The sequence below is a fragment of the Bidens hawaiensis genome, unplaced genomic scaffold, assembly GCF_021521415.1.
Source record: "Bidens hawaiensis isolate Kalapana, Puna unplaced genomic scaffold, B.hawaiensis_p1.1 tig00009541_1, whole genome shotgun sequence".
Classification (NCBI taxonomy): domain Eukaryota; kingdom Viridiplantae; phylum Streptophyta; class Magnoliopsida; order Asterales; family Asteraceae; genus Bidens; species Bidens hawaiensis.
Genome location: NW_027491709.1, coordinates 596,815 through 613,382, shown reverse-complemented (window position 1 = coordinate 613,382; position 16,568 = coordinate 596,815). Strand labels below are relative to the sequence as shown.

Sequence of the window (16,568 nt, the reverse complement as noted above, 5' to 3'; positions counted from 1 at the left end):
ATTCTCATTTTAAGATTAAAATGTACATGTACCATCACATACATTATAATATACATTACTAATTCATAAGATATATATAATGATAAATAAAATTTTACCCTCGGGTGGGCAAAAGTGAAATTGCACTAATTTTGACGTTATTTTACCAATCTCGTGAAAATAACCTTAAAAGTGGCGAAAGGTTAATCAGGCATCATGTGGTGTCGTTGATAGCCGAAAGACAAAGGTACATGCACCAATTGGCGGGGTTTAGATGGTTGGGTGTTATGTGCCTTATGTCCAAGGCTTGATGCAAAACTACTATCGAGCCGTTAGTTTCACCGGAAACAGCCTCTCTATTCTTAAATGGTAGAGGTAAGGCTGTCTACATCTTACCCTCCTCAGACCCTACCATAGCTTTGCTATTGGTGAGATATACAGAGTACGATGATGATGATGATGAAAATTTTAAAATTATAAATATCTAAAAACCTTATTTAATACAACATTTAAAGTTATATTTTTATAAATGATAATAGTATTGGTTGGTATCTTAGTATTTGAATGACATGTAAAAAAATGATTTTGTTTTAATAGTATAGGTAGAAAGTAGTTGATTTTCACTCAATTTTATTTTAATTTATTCTATATATAGTTTAATGATTAATGATTGATTTATTTGTATTGGTGGTCGCTAGGGATGAAGGTTTGGTGATGTGATGCTATAAAAAATGAAACAGAAAACGGTATATATGGCCGATTAGGTTATTATATTTGGGCTTGTCCGAGAACATAAATTATTGTTTTTGATATGTGGATCTTTATTTATTATAGTTGACACTTGGCACTCAATTTTAGAATTTTATTTTTTGAACTTGAGCTTACTTTGTTAGTGTTGGGAAAAACGACCACCTAGTCACGAACGGTAAACTAAAAGTGCGGAATTAATCTTCGTTTGGCTAAACTTTTCCCGACCCGAATGAACCAATGAGAATGCAAACAAATAGGGTAATTTAAAAGTAAAAGACACACAATAAATTTTAGCGTGGAAAACCTCTCAAGGCGAGAGTAAAAAACCACGGGACTACTAGAGCCGCTTCAAATCCACTATCACCAATAATGAGCAATATAAAAGTTCTTCTCTTGATAAAACTAGAGGCATACACAAATCATCATATACTTGGTACAAACTAACATCAAGTATATGGAACCAAACTACAAAAGAATACGAGTAAGAGGTATCACCAACGAGAGAACGAATCGATCTCTGGCACGTCTCTTATCTTCACGAAACACCAAAATCTTGGAGCACAAAAAAACTTCTCTTCGTAAAATCTTGATACGGCAAGGCAGAAGAGGAACACTCCAAATAGGTTTTAATATTCGTATGTGTGTATGTGTTTCGACAGTAATGATGTACACCCCAATAATTAAAACCCTTTTCTATCTTATTTGTTTGTTGAGTCTTGCCCACGTAAAAGGCTTGTGGTCAACGAGGCCCAAACCAAAAATCACAATTGTGATTGTGAAACAATCTGACCCAAAATACCCTTTTTCTGTTTTTTTTTCTTATTACTTAATAATAATAATAATAATAATAGAACCATTAAGGTTAAGATTGTTGGGCTTTCTCATGAGCAAAATAATACCCCAACAAATCTCTCCCTTTTTGTCTATGAGAAAGAACTCAGCATCCCGGCGAGTGAGCAACATATCTTCAGGTTTTCCTTTGCCAAAGCTTTGGTCAACATATCGGAACAATTATCATCGGTGTGAACTTTATCAAGTTCAAACAACTTGTCTTCAATAACATCTCTAATCCAATGATACCTCACATCAATATGTTTTGTTCTCTTATGAAACATAGCATTCTTAGCAAGGTGAATAGCACTTTGATTATCACAAAGAACCACGTAGCGCTGTTGCATAAAGCCAAGCTCTTGCATAAATCTTTTCAACCACAATAATTCTTTGCATGCTTCTGTTGCTGCCATATACTCTGCCTCGGTAGTAGACAAAGCAACACACTTTTGCAGTCTTGACTGCCATTACACGGCCCCCCTGCAAATAACATCAAATATCCTGACGTGGATTTCATGTTGTCCTTATTTCCTGCCATATCAGAATCCGTATAACCAACAAGCATCGGCTCCCCATTTCCAAATGTTATACCCAATTTGGAAGTACCTCGTAAATATCTAGGTATCCACTTAACTGCTTCCCAATGCTTCTTACCTGGATTTGACAAGAATCGACTAACAACGCCTACTGCATGGGCAATATCAGGCCGTGTACATACCATTGCATACATCAAGCTTCCAACCGCTGATGCATATGGAACACCATCCATCTCTTCAATCTCTTTCTCAGAAGTATGGCAATCTTTTTCAGTTAACTTAAAGTTAGGAGTAAGAGGTGTACTAACCACATTAATTTAGACATCTTGAATCTGCTAAGCACCTTTTCAATGTATTGCTCTTGTGACATGTGCAACTTCTTTGAAGCTCTATCTCTAGTAATCCGAATGCCAAGAATATACTTAGCTGGCCCCAAGTCTTTCATAGAAAACGACTTGCTTAACTCTTTCTTCAGCTGGACAATTCTTTCCGCATTCTTGCCAACAATCAACATATCATCAACATAAAGCAATAAAATGATAAAATCATCATCACCAAACCTCTTAAAGAAAACACAGTGATCAGACACAGTCTTTCGGTAGCCTTGTTTCCCCATAACTGACTCAAATTTCTTGTACCACTGTCTCGGTGCTTGCTTCAAGCCGTAAAGACTTTTATGAAGTTTACAAACATATTCTTCTTTACCTTTAACCTGAAAACCTTCAGGTTGCTCCATATAGATTTCTTTATCCAGATCACCATGAAGGAATGTTGTCTTGACATCCATTTGCTCAACCTCAAGATCAAGACTAGCAACTAAACCAAGGATCACCCTGATGGAACTCATCTTCACTACTGGAGAAAAATCTCATCAAAATCAATACCCCCTCTTTGACTGAACCCTTTGACAACCAATCTTGCCTTGTACCTAGGTCGTGAGGTATGTTCTTCAGACTTCAACTTGTAGACCCACTTGTTCTTCAAAGCTCTTTTACCCTTAGGAAACTTCACTAACTCAAAGGTATTGTTCTCATACAAGGAATTCATCTCATCTTGCATGACTTCAAACCACTCTCTTTTATGCTTATGTTCCATGGCCTCTTTATAATACTCGGGCTCTCCCCCATCAGTGAGTAAGACATACTCATCAGTCGAATAACGAGTCGAAGGTTGACGGTCTCTCGAAGACCGCCTGAGTGAGACAAATGCATGCATATCTACTGGTAACTCGGGATGAATATCCTCATCCAAATCCACCTGCTTTTGATTATCAAGATTATCGGTACCATGTTGTTCGTCATTTTGAATACCATCTTCGTGATGTGGCTCAGAACGCTGAGTAGGAATAGGGTCCAAATCAATGAGATCATCATTATACTGAGGAACTACCTGTGTCTTCTCAATATCTTTCAAACTCTCATCTTCCACAAACTCAACATCAAGACTTCTAACAAGCTTCTTTGAAACCGGATCATATAGCCTGTATCCAAACTCATCTTGCCCATAACCAAGGAATATACACTGTCTTGACTTCACATCAAGCTTTGATCTTTCATCTTTGGGGATATACACAAATGCTTTGCATCCAAAGACCCGCAAATGACAATACGAAACATCTTTGCCACTCCAAACCCTGTCTGGAACATCATTATGCAAAGGAATACAAGGAGTAAGATTAATAACATGTACCGCTGTATGTAAAGCTTCTCCCCAAAAGGAATTAGGCAACCCTGCATGTGAGAGCAAACACTTAAACCTTTCAACCAAGCTTCTGTTCATCCGTTCTGCTAAACCATTCAACTGTGGTGTCTTTGGAGGTGGCCTTTGGTGTCGAATACCCATCTCTCTACAATAAGCATTAAAAGGACCAATGTATTCACCTCCATTATCTGTATGAACACACTTAAGCTTCTTCCCAGTCTGTCTCTCAACTAGGGCATGAAACTGCTTAAACACATCAAATACTTGATCTTTAGACTTCAAAGTATAAACCCATACCTTCCTCGAATGATCGTCTATAAATGTGACAAAATATAAGCAGCCCCCAAGTGTTCTAGTCTTCATAGGACCACATACGTCTGAATGCACCAAGTCAAGTATACTTTCTTTCCTATGAGGCGGATGACTATGAAAAGAAACTCTCTTTTGCTTACCATTCATACAATGAGAACACTTCTTCAGGTGAACATTTTTCACACCGGACAAGGCATCTTTCTTCAATAAAATAGACATCCCCTTTTCACTCATGTGAGCAAGTCTCTTATGCCACATATCAGTCGCATCAGAATTCGTCAATAAATTAACCAAGTCTCTGGAAATCTTTGGATGTGCCATGTACAACTTTGAAGTTCTTTTACCTCTTGCCACGATCAACAACCACGAGTGAGTTTCCAAATTCCACCACCAAAGGTACTGTGGAAACCATCATCATCTAATGTGCCCGCAGAGATCAAATTAAGTCTAATATCCATAACATGTTTCACATTGTGTAAAACCAAATCCATCCCAGTATCAAACTTCAAACAAACATCCCCAACACCAACGATCTTTGATAGCCCATTATTACCCATCTTGACATTCCCAAAATCACCAGGAGTATAAGACGAATAAAAATCCCTTTGTGATGTCACATGACAAGTAGCACCACTGTCAACAATCCAACTCGAATCATCACGTGCAATGTTCACACTATCATAATCACAACAAATATAAAACTCTTCGGTGGCAGTGTTAGTTTCAGAAATACCTTCATCACCGTCATCTTTCTTGTAGTTGTTCTTTTTAATGTTGCAATTAGCCTTCTTGTTCTCCTTTTTCAGTTGCCTGCAATATTTTATTGTGTGCCCTTTTCTACCACAATGATGACACTCATATTCTTCAAACTTCCCTTTGGACTTACTGCGGTGCTTTGCTCTATTACTCGGACCTCTACTATGGCTTCTCCCCCTACTTTCGGTAACTAAAGCATCTGATTGTGAAGAGGAACCTTGTGACTTTCTTCTCATCTCTTCATTTATAATATAACCTTTAGCCAATTCCATAGTAATAATACCGTTAGCTGCGGAGTTGGACAACGATGTCCTAAAAGTCTCCCAAGAATCCGGTAAAGTACCAAGAAGCCATAAACCTTGTATCTCGTCTTCAAACTTAATACCCATACCTGCAAGCTGATTAATAACACCCTGAAAAACATTCAGATGATCAGTAATAGGAGTTCCATCACGGTATTTCAAGTTTATCAACTGTTTAATCAAGAATAGCTTATTGTTCCCGGTCTTCCGAGCATACAACTCTTCAAGCTTGATCCATAAAGTACGCGCATGACTCTCCCCGCTAATATGATTCAAAACATTATCATCAACCCATTGCCGAATATACCCACAAACCTTCCGATGCAAAATATTCCATTCTTCATCAGTTTTATCTTCAGGTTTATCGGTATTAAAAACAGGCAAATAATAATCCTTCACATAAAGAAGGTCTTCCATATTGCCTTTCCAAACATGATAATTAGAACCATTCAAACTCACCATCCTACCCGTATTAGCTTCCATCGTTCAAACAAGTCTTAACCCAAGAACAAGAGCCGAAGCTCTGATACCACTCTGTTGGGAAAAACGACCACCTAGCCACGAACGGTAAACTAAAAGTGCGGAATTAATCTTCGTTTGGCTAAACTTTTTCCCGACCCGAATAAACCAATGAGGATGCAAACAAATAGGGTAATTTAAAAGTAAATGTGACACAATAAATTTTAGCGTGGAAAACCTCTCAAGGCGAGAGTAAAAACCACGGGACTACTAAAGCCGCTTCAAATCCACTATCACCAATAATGAGCAATACAAAAGTTCTTCTCTAGATAAAACTAGAGGCATACATAAATCATCATATACTTAGTACAAACTAACATCAAGTATATGGAACCAAACTACAAAAGAATACGAGTAAGAGGTATCACCAACGAGAGAACGAATCGATCTCTGGCACGTCTCTTATCTTCACGAAACACCAAAATCTTGGAGCACAAAAAACTTCTCTTCGTAAAATCTTGATACGACAAGACAGAAGAGGAACACTCCAAATAGGTTTTAATATATATTCGTATGTGTGTATGTGTTTCGGCAGTAATGATGTACACCCCAATAATTAAAACCCTTTTCTATCTTATTTGTTTGTTGAGTCTTGCCCACGTAAAAGGCTTGTGGTCAACGAGGCCCAAACCAAAAATCACAATTGTGATTGTGAAACAATCTGACCCAAAATACCTTTTTTTTTTCATATTACTTAATAATAATAATAATAATAATAATAATAATAGAACCCATGAAGGTTAAGATTGTTGGCTTTTTCATGGACAAAAAAATACCCCAACAGTCAGTACTTTTTTAACCTCAAGTTAGCTCAGTTTATTTATTATAAATTAATTTATATATGTTATATATATATATATATATATATATATATATATGTTTTCCTGTAATTTTAGTTATAGATAAATGTTAACAAGAATGAATGTCATTTCAACTAAGGGGTGATTTTTATCATTTATTTTTTTTACCAGCTGTTAAGGTTTTTGCTGTGGATTGAAGTCCAGATGGCGAGAACGTTGCATCGGGCGGCCTGGATAGAGGTCTCAACTCTCAAGCTATGGATGGGTTAAAAAGTGAAGCTTCTATTTTTTTTTATAAATTTATATGCAGGTGACATGAACCATTGACTTTTTCACTATTATGCATCAACTACTTTACAATTCTCAATTGGAGGTAGGGGTACTAAACCCACCACCAAATTAAATATAACACATGATAAAAGGGGATAAATCATGCGCTAGGCGAAAGACTTGACGCCCTAACCATAGCCTAATAGAAGCGGACAGACTGCGCGCTAAACTGGTTGCATGGCACCAAGACCATAGCGCAAATATTCCCATCAGCATGGGACAAAAAAGAAGAATTTATATTAGGAATACCACCCAACCAATGAGGATTGGACAACACATACAGGGCGGTACGAAAATAGTACAACACGTCAATGTCAAAAGGCCATGATGTCCACCAACTTCCACAAACCTCCACGACTGCACGGGTGGAGAATATAATTGGTGGAAAGTCTGACAAAGTGGTTGGCCCATATTCTCTTTCTCCTCCGGCTATAAATACCAATGCATCTTCAAACGGTAAAGGATACACGATCCAATATTACAACTCTCTCAATACTTTCTATTTGTATGATCAAGTACTGATTATCACGTCGGAGGGTGGTTACGAGAGAATCCCCCAATTCCTCGTAACGAGCTCACGGTGTTCTGTTTTGCAGGGAATACTCATCTGCGCCAAGAAGGTTTTATAACCCATCGTGGGAATACTTAACCATTACCCTCGGACTAACCTGTTAGACCTGAGGGGTGGATTTGTGTTTCTTCAGCATGTTTCCATTTGAATCTAAACTCTTGGTTTCAAACGAAACTCTTAAACATCATTTGGAAGAACCTTAGAAAGAACTTAGAATATTAAAAAAAAGTTCAATAATAAACGTAAACGACACATTAAACAAGTTTAAACATTTCACCATAACCGAACCAAACCCATTCTAGCAGCTTAGTAAGTTCTTCTCCTTGAGGCTTTCAGCAATATCCTTGATGCTTATCTCCAATGGTGTAAACTTAACGCCTAGACTTTCCGCTTTTGCCCTTGATACATCGTAAGGTAGAGGTTGAACACACTCGCCGTCTTTATACCTACCAACATTCAAAGAAACAAATTTTCTCAAAATTTTATTTCCATATTACCACCTAATAATAAAATCTTATGATCATGTAATCATGTTGTGTGTGTTACCTTTTATAATGACCAAGACTAGGGTATAGTTTATCTACAATCTTCATGATCTCCAAATGCCGAGCCACTTTGCCAACCATGCAGTATCTACCATTAGCTTCCGGTTTCTCAAAAGCTAATACATGTGCGGCAGCAACATCTCTCACATCAACAAGTATATACATCCTATCCGGAAACAAGTCTTTTCCTAGATATATAAACATAAACATCTTATACAGCATTAACTCGATTCATTCATATGAACGTATATGAACGTTAGTCGTAATCAACTTTTACCGTCTTTTAACAAGCTCAACATGCCCTCAGAAGTAAGGTTGAGAGTTGGTTGTAAGATGGGACCGATCACATATCCGGGATTTATAACCACCAAATCCAAACCGTTATCTTTTGCAAACGTAACAGCAGCATCCTCAGCCAGGATCTTTGAAACATGATACCACAACTGAAAACAACACAAAATGTTCGATTAATTACGACATTTTGTAGCTGATTTGAAATGAATTTGTACCTTTGTCTGCTCACAAACTAATGGATCTGAAAACCAAGTTTCATCCACTACACCATCAGACTCCGGAAGTTTGACACCATACATAATTGTAGCCATTGAAGAAGTCAACACCACTTTCTTGAGAGATTGAACTTTTGCAGCTGATTTAAGAACATTAAGTGTCCCCTTAACTGCAGGATCTATCAGTTGTGCCTGATGGAAAATAATTATAAAAGAAAACTTATATTTCTGCGAATAATTAAGAGAAAAGGAATGGAAGGTTGACCTGAGGATCATGAACTGGATGTAGAACCGGAGATGCTGTGTGAAAGACACAAACGCAACCATTAACTGCAGCGTCAAAAGAGCCGTCTACAGTTAAGTTAGCTTCAAATAAAAGTAGTCTTTCCTTAGCTCCATCAAGAGCAAGTAGATGTTCTGTCTTGTTTGGATCATCTGTAATATATCTCATACGAGAAACAAAATGAAATCGGATATAGAAGTTGGGTTAAACTCAAATGGATAGTTCTTATTGAATGCACTGATTTTGGTTTTGATTCATAAGTTGAAAAATTATACTTTTAGACCATCCGTATGAATAAACGTAACACCACTAGTTCCTAAATTGAATGGACGATAACTTTGGTTGTTATAGTATAAAAAATTAGCACTAGTCACCACCATCACCGGACCATCCGTGCAATTAACTCTAGAACTTACAAGGTAGCAAATAACTACACATAACACATATCAATTCATTTATCAAGAAATGAGTTGATTTGGGTAAATAAATGTTTTAAATCTCCTTTGCCTCTATTAAAATTCTACTATGGATCAATTTGAGTCCAACAAAATTAATACTTTTATAATGAGCTCGATTTAATCAGAATCCGTTTTGACATATTACCTAACCAGCTTTGCATGAGTTTATTCAAGGACTAGAAAATGGAAGAAAATAAACCTTGACTATATATTGAGGTCAAAGTCATTAACTCATTACTTTTTAAGTCAACAACCTTGTTGAACATGCCAGAAATTTAGCAACATATCCTTCATCTTTAACAATTTTTAAACATTGTTCACTGCTGTTATCATAAATTGCACAAAAAATAAAAGAGGTAGAGACTGACCAAGTGACCGAACGGTAGCATGAACGGTGTAGCCACGATCAAGCAAGAGTTTAACGAGCCACGAAGCTATGTACCCTGAAGCTCCGGTAACGCAAACCACCTTCCCTTCTCCACCCATCTGTCTCAAACAATTAAGAGTTGGTAAGGTAAGTTGTTTGGTGGTAATAAATATGCAAAAAGATTGAATGATATTTTTCTGTTATGATTTTGACTAGAATGCATGCAAACACTCGTGATTTTGATTGTTCTGTTCTGATTTTGGGTGGTGCATGTCTGCCATACCTTCATTCTACTGATTCCACATGTTCATTTTATTATGGCATATATGTCTTCTTTTTGGTGTTTGGATTGTGGTATCGTCTAGGAATTGTTAGAATAAATTTTTATTTTTCTTGTCAATAGAATGTTAGATCATCTTTTAGATTTGTTTTATTGTACTAACCTACAAATATCTTGCCTATTTTAATGAAAGTAACAACAATACAAACCTATGCATTCATGCTTGCAAAAAAGAAGAAAAAGGACTAAAAATGAGATCTCATATCCTTATTTCTAGACATGCAATTATTTTTTGGTGGTTTAGGAATTTATATATATATATATATATATATATATATATATATATATATATATATATATATATATATTATTTAGGGGGGGGGGTAATTATGTGTGAATTTTTAGGTACTCACTCGTTAGAGAAGCGGAATTTGAGTTCGCTCATGGAATAGCAAATCAAGAAACTTATTTTCCTTTCTAATAATTTATTTCATTAACATATAATTTTTAACTACCAAAGTTACGTGTTAATCTATTAGTCAAAAACCATTGCAAACCTAACTATCACAATAATTCGCAGTGCATGTATGGTTGATCTAGCGTCAAGAACATATTCATCAGATCAATATAGTTAGTTTCAACATTCTTGTTTTATCTTCATCTATATTTCTTTAAGAGCTACTTGATGCTCTGATACCTGTTGTTGTCTGAATTAACAATGCTGCACAATTTGTTCTTGTTTTCTCTTCATCTACATTTCATTCTAGTAACTTGTAAATTTAAGTAACAAGATGAATTGTTATTTAACAAGATAGTGATTATTATCATTTTTTCCAAGGTTTTTGCTGTAGTTTGGAATCCAGATGGCGAGCAAGTTGTGTCAGGTTGTCGGGATAGAGTTCTAAAGCTATGGATGGGTTAAAAATTGGTCACAAAATGATGAAAACTTTATGTATATGAAGGTGTACATGGACTATGTTTTCATTATTATGCATCAAACACTATCAATAATTCCAATGTCATAATATTAGATATAAACAATGAATCTAATTAGAACCATTGCTTTCAAACAAATTCATGAACATCATTTTGAAGCTCAGTATATTGTTCTTGAAGTCACAAAGAACTTGGTATTTATACAGACAGTACAACAAACTTTACTCATTTGACCATAATCGAATCGAACACATTATTGTCTCCTAACAAACCCATGTATGCATTTCATCAGGTGTTCTAAAAGCTTAGTAAGTTCTTCTCCTTGAGGCTTTCAACAATATCCTTGATGCTTACTTCCAATGGAGTAAACTTAACGCCTAGACTTTCCGCTTTGGCCCTTGATACATAGTAAGGTAGAGGTTCAACAAACTCGCCATCTTTACGCCTATCAACAAATAAGTAATCCGGATTTTGAGTTGCATACTGCCACTTGGAATAATAAAATGTTATTTGTATTACCTTTTAGAATGACCAAGACTAGGGTATAGTTTATTTACAATATTCATAATCTCCAAATGCGGAGCTGCTTTGCCAACCATGCAGTATCTACCTTTAGCTCCCGGGTTCTCAAAAGCTAATATATGTGCAACAGCAACATCTCTCACATCAACAAGTAGATACATCGCACCCGGAAACAAGTCTTTTCCTAGATATATAAACATTAACATCTTATACAACATTAGCTCGATTCATGCATATGAACATTAGACGTAATCAACCATTACCGTCTTTTAACATTCTCAAAATGCCGTCAGAAGTATGGTTGAGAGTTGGTTGTAAGATGGGACCGATCACATATCCGGGATTTATAACCACCAAATCCAAACCATTATCCTTTGCAAAGTTAACAGCAGCATCCTCAGCCAGGGTCTTTGAAAGAGAATACCACATCTAAAATAGACACAATCTTTTATTAGTTACAACATTTTGTAGGTGATTTAAACAAAATCTATACCTTTCTTTTGTCACAAATATCCGGATCCAAAAACCAGGTTTCATCAATCACATCACCATGCACTGGAAGCGTTGACCCGAAAACTACCGCAGCCATTGAAGAAGTCAAGACTACTTTCTTGATAGATTGAACTTTTGCAGCTGATTTGAGAACATTAAGTGTCCCCTTAACTGCAGGATATATTAATTGTGCCTGTGGATCATCAACCGAAGTTAGAATCACAGGGGATGCTGTATGAAAGACACAAACGCAGCCATTAACTGCCGAATCAAAAGATCCATCTACACTTAAGTTAGCTTCATATAAAGATAGTCTTTCTTTAGCTCCATCAAGAGCAAGTAGGTGTTCTGTCTTGCTTGGATCACCTGCAACATATTTAAAAAGAAAATAGAAATGCAACATATTCCAAAGAAAGTAAACAAAAAGAAGTAAATACAGAAGTTATGTTGATCATAAAAATGAGGGATGGTTTCTTCGTATATATTGATTTTGGTTTTGGTCTCCAACTTATAAAAATACACCTTTAGAGTTTAGACCAATAGTTCGAATATATAAAGGCAACACCGTTGGTCCTTAAATTGGATGGATAATAACTTCGATTATTTTTGATAAATGACCAAAATGCCCTTGTATTTAAAACTAAAATAATATATAGGATCTAAGATATACATTTTAAAATTTTGTTCACTGCTGTTATAAAAAATTGTACAACCAACTCATAAATTGAAGAGACCAGAGTTGAGATAATAAAGAGAATAAAACGGTAACTTTTGAACAATTTGGATATTAAAGAAGGTTGAAAGGAGAGTCTAGACTGACAGAGTAACCGGACGGTAGCATGAACGATGTAGCCACGATCGAGCAAGAGCTTAACGAGCCATGAAGCTACGTATCCGGAAGCTCCTGTAACACAAACTGCCTTCCCTTCTCTACACATTATCAGAAACTTGGACTTGGAAGTTAATACATGGAAGAAGTTGTTTGTGAGAGACATTGTTTGTTATGTTTCCATAATTCAATAAAAAAACAAAAGCCATGGGTCATATAAATTGGGATGTGTATGGGCATTGTTGGGTCCAATCATTTAATATGTACTCAATTATAAGACCCACCATAGTGGGCGTTGTGACTTGCACGTTTTAAACGCTGGAAACCCCCCCCCCCCCCCCCCCCCTCGAATTTTGGATTGAGTTTTGGCCAGCTACTTCTTAAAAAAAAATTCTTATTTATTCTATTTACTGCACAATCAAAAATCTTATTTATTTATAAAATTCTCTCCCAAATTTTAAAAAACTTCACAAAACTCTATATGGATTCTCCATCTTCTTCGGATATATACAACCAGTTTTTCGAGAATAACGGCCAAACAAACTCATGAAAATCCATTAGAAGCTCAGTAAATTGTTCTTGAAGCTCAAAAAGAACTTGGTCTTTATACAAACAGCACAACAAACTTTACTCATTTGACCACAATCGAATCGTACCCATTATTGTCTTCAAACAAATCCATGCATGCACTTCAACAGGCGTTCTAAACGCTTAGTAAGTTCTTCTCCTTGAGGCTTTCAATAGTATCCTTGATGCTTACCTCCAATGGAGTAAACTTAACACCTAGTCTTTCCGCTTTTACCCTTGATACATCGTAAGGTAGGGATTCAACACACTCACCATCTTTACACCTATCAACAAATAAGTAATCCGGATTTTGAGTTGCAAATTTCCACATGGAATAATGCAATCTTGTTTGTTACCTTTCAGAATGACCAAGACTAGGGTACAATTTGTCCACAATCTTCATAATCTCCAAATATCGAGCCACTTTGCCAACCATGCAGTATCTACCATTAGCTTCCGGGTTCTCAAAAGCTAAATATGTGCAGCGGCAACATCTCTAACATCAACAAGTGTATAAATTCCATCCGGAAACAATTCTTTTCCTGGATGTATAAAAATTAACATCTTAAACAACATAAACTCGATTCATGCATATGAACATTAATTAATTCTAATCAACAATTACCGTCTTTTAACAAGCTCAACATGCCCTCAGAAGTAAGGTTGAGAGTTGGTTGTAGGATGGGACCGACTACGCATCCAGGATTTATAACCACCAACTCCAAACCATTATCTTTTGCAAACTTAACAGCAGCATCCTCAGCCAGAGTCTTTGAAAGACAATACCATAACTGGAAAAGATACAATTATTTGATTAGTGACAACATTTGTAGCTGATTGAAATGAATCATACCTTTCTTTGCTCACAAATAACCGGATCTGAAAACCAGGTTTCATCCAACACATCACCATGTTGTGGAAGTGTTGACCCAAACATAACTGCAGCCAGTGAAGAAGTCAAGACCACCCTCTTGAGAGATTGAACTTTTGCAGTTGATTTAAGAACATTAAGTGTCCCCTTTACTGCAGGATCGATCAATTGCGCCTGTGGGTCATTAACTGAAAACAGAACAGGAGATGCTGTGTGAAAGAGAGAAACGCAGCCGTTAATTGCAGAATCAAAAGATCCGTCTTCAGTTAAGTTAGCTTCAAATAAAAATAGTCTTTCCTTAGCTCCATCAAGAGCGAGTAGATGTTCTATCTTTTTCGGATCATCTGTTACATGTTTTAAAAGAGAGTAAATAAAAATAACCGGTTATTTGGGTAAAAATTCTGATTATGCGTTCATTCAAGTCGATTAAATTTCTACTATGGGTCAATTTGTGGTCCAATAAAGTTGTTACTTTTTAAGATGCCTGTTACCAACCCATTTCAATCAACCTATTTTGACCTGAGCTTAATTTGACCAGAATCTGTTTTGACTCAATCCAACCCCGTTTTCTTTTCCGGTACTTGATTCTATCTCACTATAATCTGGAAGAAAAAACCTTCACTTTTGAGGTCAAAATTGTTGCTTTTCAAGTCAACAATGTTCTTCCAGGCGTGGCTCAAGAGGGAGTGAAATAAAGCGATCACTTTAGGCCCTCAGTTCTCTAGAGTTGCCAAATTCTTAAAAGTAACAAATTAAACGTGGATAATTTTGGTCTTTATCTACACATACGCATAGATGACATGGGAGTCACAGGGTCGAAATCGATTTTTCTTATAAAAAGCGCCCCGATTTAATATGCGCTTTGAGCCCTTAAAAAGATTGAGACGGCCCATTTTCTTGAACATGTTATATAATTTAGTATCAGAATCCTTCATGTGTAACATTTTTTCAACAATGTTCACTGCTGTTATAATGACTTTTAAGCAACTAATATCAAGGAATCAGTAGATTTGAACTAAAAGCCAAATAATTAATACCCTCTTTTAGTCTCAAACTCAAATTATGGATGAAAAGTTCTGATTTGAACTAAAATAAAATCACTAGTGATTTGGGAAGAGCTTGGATATGAAAACAGATCAAAAGTCATAATTAAAAAAGAGTGATAGAGTTACCGAGAGATCGGACAGTAGCATGAACAGTATAGCCATGATCAAGCAAGAGTTTAACAAGCCATGAAGCTATGAACCCAGAAGCACCTGTTACACAAACCACCTTTCCTTCTCCTCCACTCATATTTTCTGCAACAGTGTTGGAGTTTGTAGTGGTATGTAGTATTTGTTTGATTGAAAACATGGTTTATAATAATAATATTATTATGTTATTTCTATTTTTGTGTATTTTTATGTCTTTTCCAAATAAAGTATGATGCATACACCAACTAATTAGGCTACGTGGGTGGAACTATAAAATGGAGCGTTTTGTGTCATGTGACACCCAATGAGCAAATGATAAATATTTGTTTTAAGGGTGTAATGATGTTGTAACACAATAGATATACACATATATATACACCACACACAACACAATATAAGAATAAGAAAAAATGGTTTTTATTGGTCCCAACTATCGTCTTTTGGTCACTGCCGACCCCAACTAACGAATTGGCTACTGACGGTCCCAACTTTTAATGTATTTACTCATGACAGTATGCTATTAACAGAATTCCAACGTCCCGGAAAAACGTTTTTAGCCGGAAAACACTCATTTTTCCCGAAAACTCAATAATTTTGTCCCAAACATAGGTAACGTTGTATCGTACCTTTAGGAACCTTTTTCTAGTAAAAGCCCCAATTATTGAGGTCGTCGGAACCCTAGAACCATCGTCGGAATCAGTTGATGGTGCTTAAGTGATGGTGGTTGGTTGGTAGTGAGTCAATTGGTGGTGGTGGCGGTGTTCAAGTGGTGTTTTCCGCAAAAAAACTGACTTTCCCCGTTTTTCCGGCGACCTGAAACTAACGGTGTTAGGATTCTATTAGCTGTGGACCGTTAGGAACAAATACATTAAAAGTTGGACCATCAGTGACCAATTCGTTAGTTGGGACCGACAATGACCAAAAGGCAATAGTTGAGACCAATAAAAACCAATTTTTCTAATAATAATAATAATCTTCAAAGAGATCCGGTGACAAAAAAACACTCCACCTATCACCCCATTTATCGTGGTGGTGGGGGGGGGGGGGGGGTGTTCACCCACAAAATCGCCCAATTTTTGGGCACTTGTCACCCCACTACGGCTGCCCTTAGGGAGCTGTTATTTAGACACCCTTAAGACCACCTGTAGTAGGACGCCTTCCCCACCCATAACCCCTCGGGCGTCTTCGAGGGTTTAGAGATGGGGGCACTTCCCCCCACAACGATGCGTTGGTTGGTGGTGATTGGTGGGTTTGGCCAATGCTTGATGGTGATTGGATGTGGATTTGTTTTATTTTAAAACGAGTGTTTTACCCGGCGCGTTGCGCCGG

General features: G+C 36.6%; 2 protein-coding genes and 1 pseudogene across 3 annotated transcripts; all 3 read right to left on the bottom strand.

Annotated features, from left to right (window-relative positions):
• Nucleotides 1-7,617: 7,617 nt before the first annotated feature.
• On the bottom strand, nt 7,618-9,673 carry LOC143532750 (phenylacetaldehyde reductase-like). The gene is made up of 6 exons (XM_077027713.1): nt 9,551-9,673; nt 8,707-8,876; nt 8,442-8,633; nt 8,210-8,375; nt 7,934-8,120; nt 7,618-7,833 (listed from the first exon to the last, which is right to left on the bottom strand). The coding sequence occupies exons 1-6, from the start codon at nt 9,666-9,668 to the stop codon at nt 7,686-7,688; spliced, it is 981 nt and encodes a 326-aa protein (XP_076883828.1). The 5' UTR covers nt 9,669-9,673; the 3' UTR covers nt 7,618-7,685.
• Nucleotides 9,674-11,008: 1,335 nt separating this feature from the next.
• Nucleotides 11,009-12,900, bottom strand: LOC143532747 (phenylacetaldehyde reductase-like). Its single transcript, XM_077027710.1, has 5 exons — nt 12,600-12,900; nt 11,781-12,145; nt 11,551-11,716; nt 11,285-11,471; nt 11,009-11,210 (listed from the first exon to the last, which is right to left on the bottom strand). The coding sequence occupies exons 1-5, from the start codon at nt 12,772-12,774 to the stop codon at nt 11,063-11,065; spliced, it is 1,041 nt and encodes a 346-aa protein (XP_076883825.1). The 5' UTR covers nt 12,775-12,900; the 3' UTR covers nt 11,009-11,062.
• Nucleotides 12,901-12,998: 98 nt separating this feature from the next.
• Nucleotides 12,999-15,339, bottom strand: LOC143532753 (phenylacetaldehyde reductase-like; annotated as a pseudogene). The gene is made up of 5 exons (XR_013135238.1): nt 15,219-15,339; nt 14,029-14,390; nt 13,801-13,966; nt 13,532-13,717; nt 12,999-13,459 (listed from the first exon to the last, which is right to left on the bottom strand). The product of XR_013135238.1 is annotated as a phenylacetaldehyde reductase-like (transcript).
• Nucleotides 15,340-16,568: the final 1,229 nt, after the last annotated feature.

Coding starts and splice junctions, on each gene's coding strand:
- LOC143532747 (XM_077027710.1), bottom strand. CDS start 12,774: ATGTCTCTCACAAACAACTTCTTCCATGTATTAACTTCCAAGTCCAAG. Junction 12,146..12,599: donor TGCTACCGTCCGGTTACTCT/GTCAGTCTAGAC, acceptor AATATGTTGCAG/GTGATCCAAGCAAGACAGAA. Junction 11,211..11,284: donor AGTCTTGGTCATTCTAAAAG/GTAATACAAATA, acceptor ATTTGTTGATAG/GCGTAAAGATGGCGAGTTTG.
- LOC143532750 (XM_077027713.1), bottom strand. CDS start 9,668: ATGGGTGGAGAAGGGAAGGTGGTTTGCGTTACCGGAGCTTCAGGGTAC. Junction 8,121..8,209: donor GTTGAGCTTGTTAAAAGACG/GTAAAAGTTGAT, acceptor TTATATATCTAG/GAAAAGACTTGTTTCCGGAT. Junction 7,834..7,933: donor AGTCTTGGTCATTATAAAAG/GTAACACACACA, acceptor GAATGTTGGTAG/GTATAAAGACGGCGAGTGTG.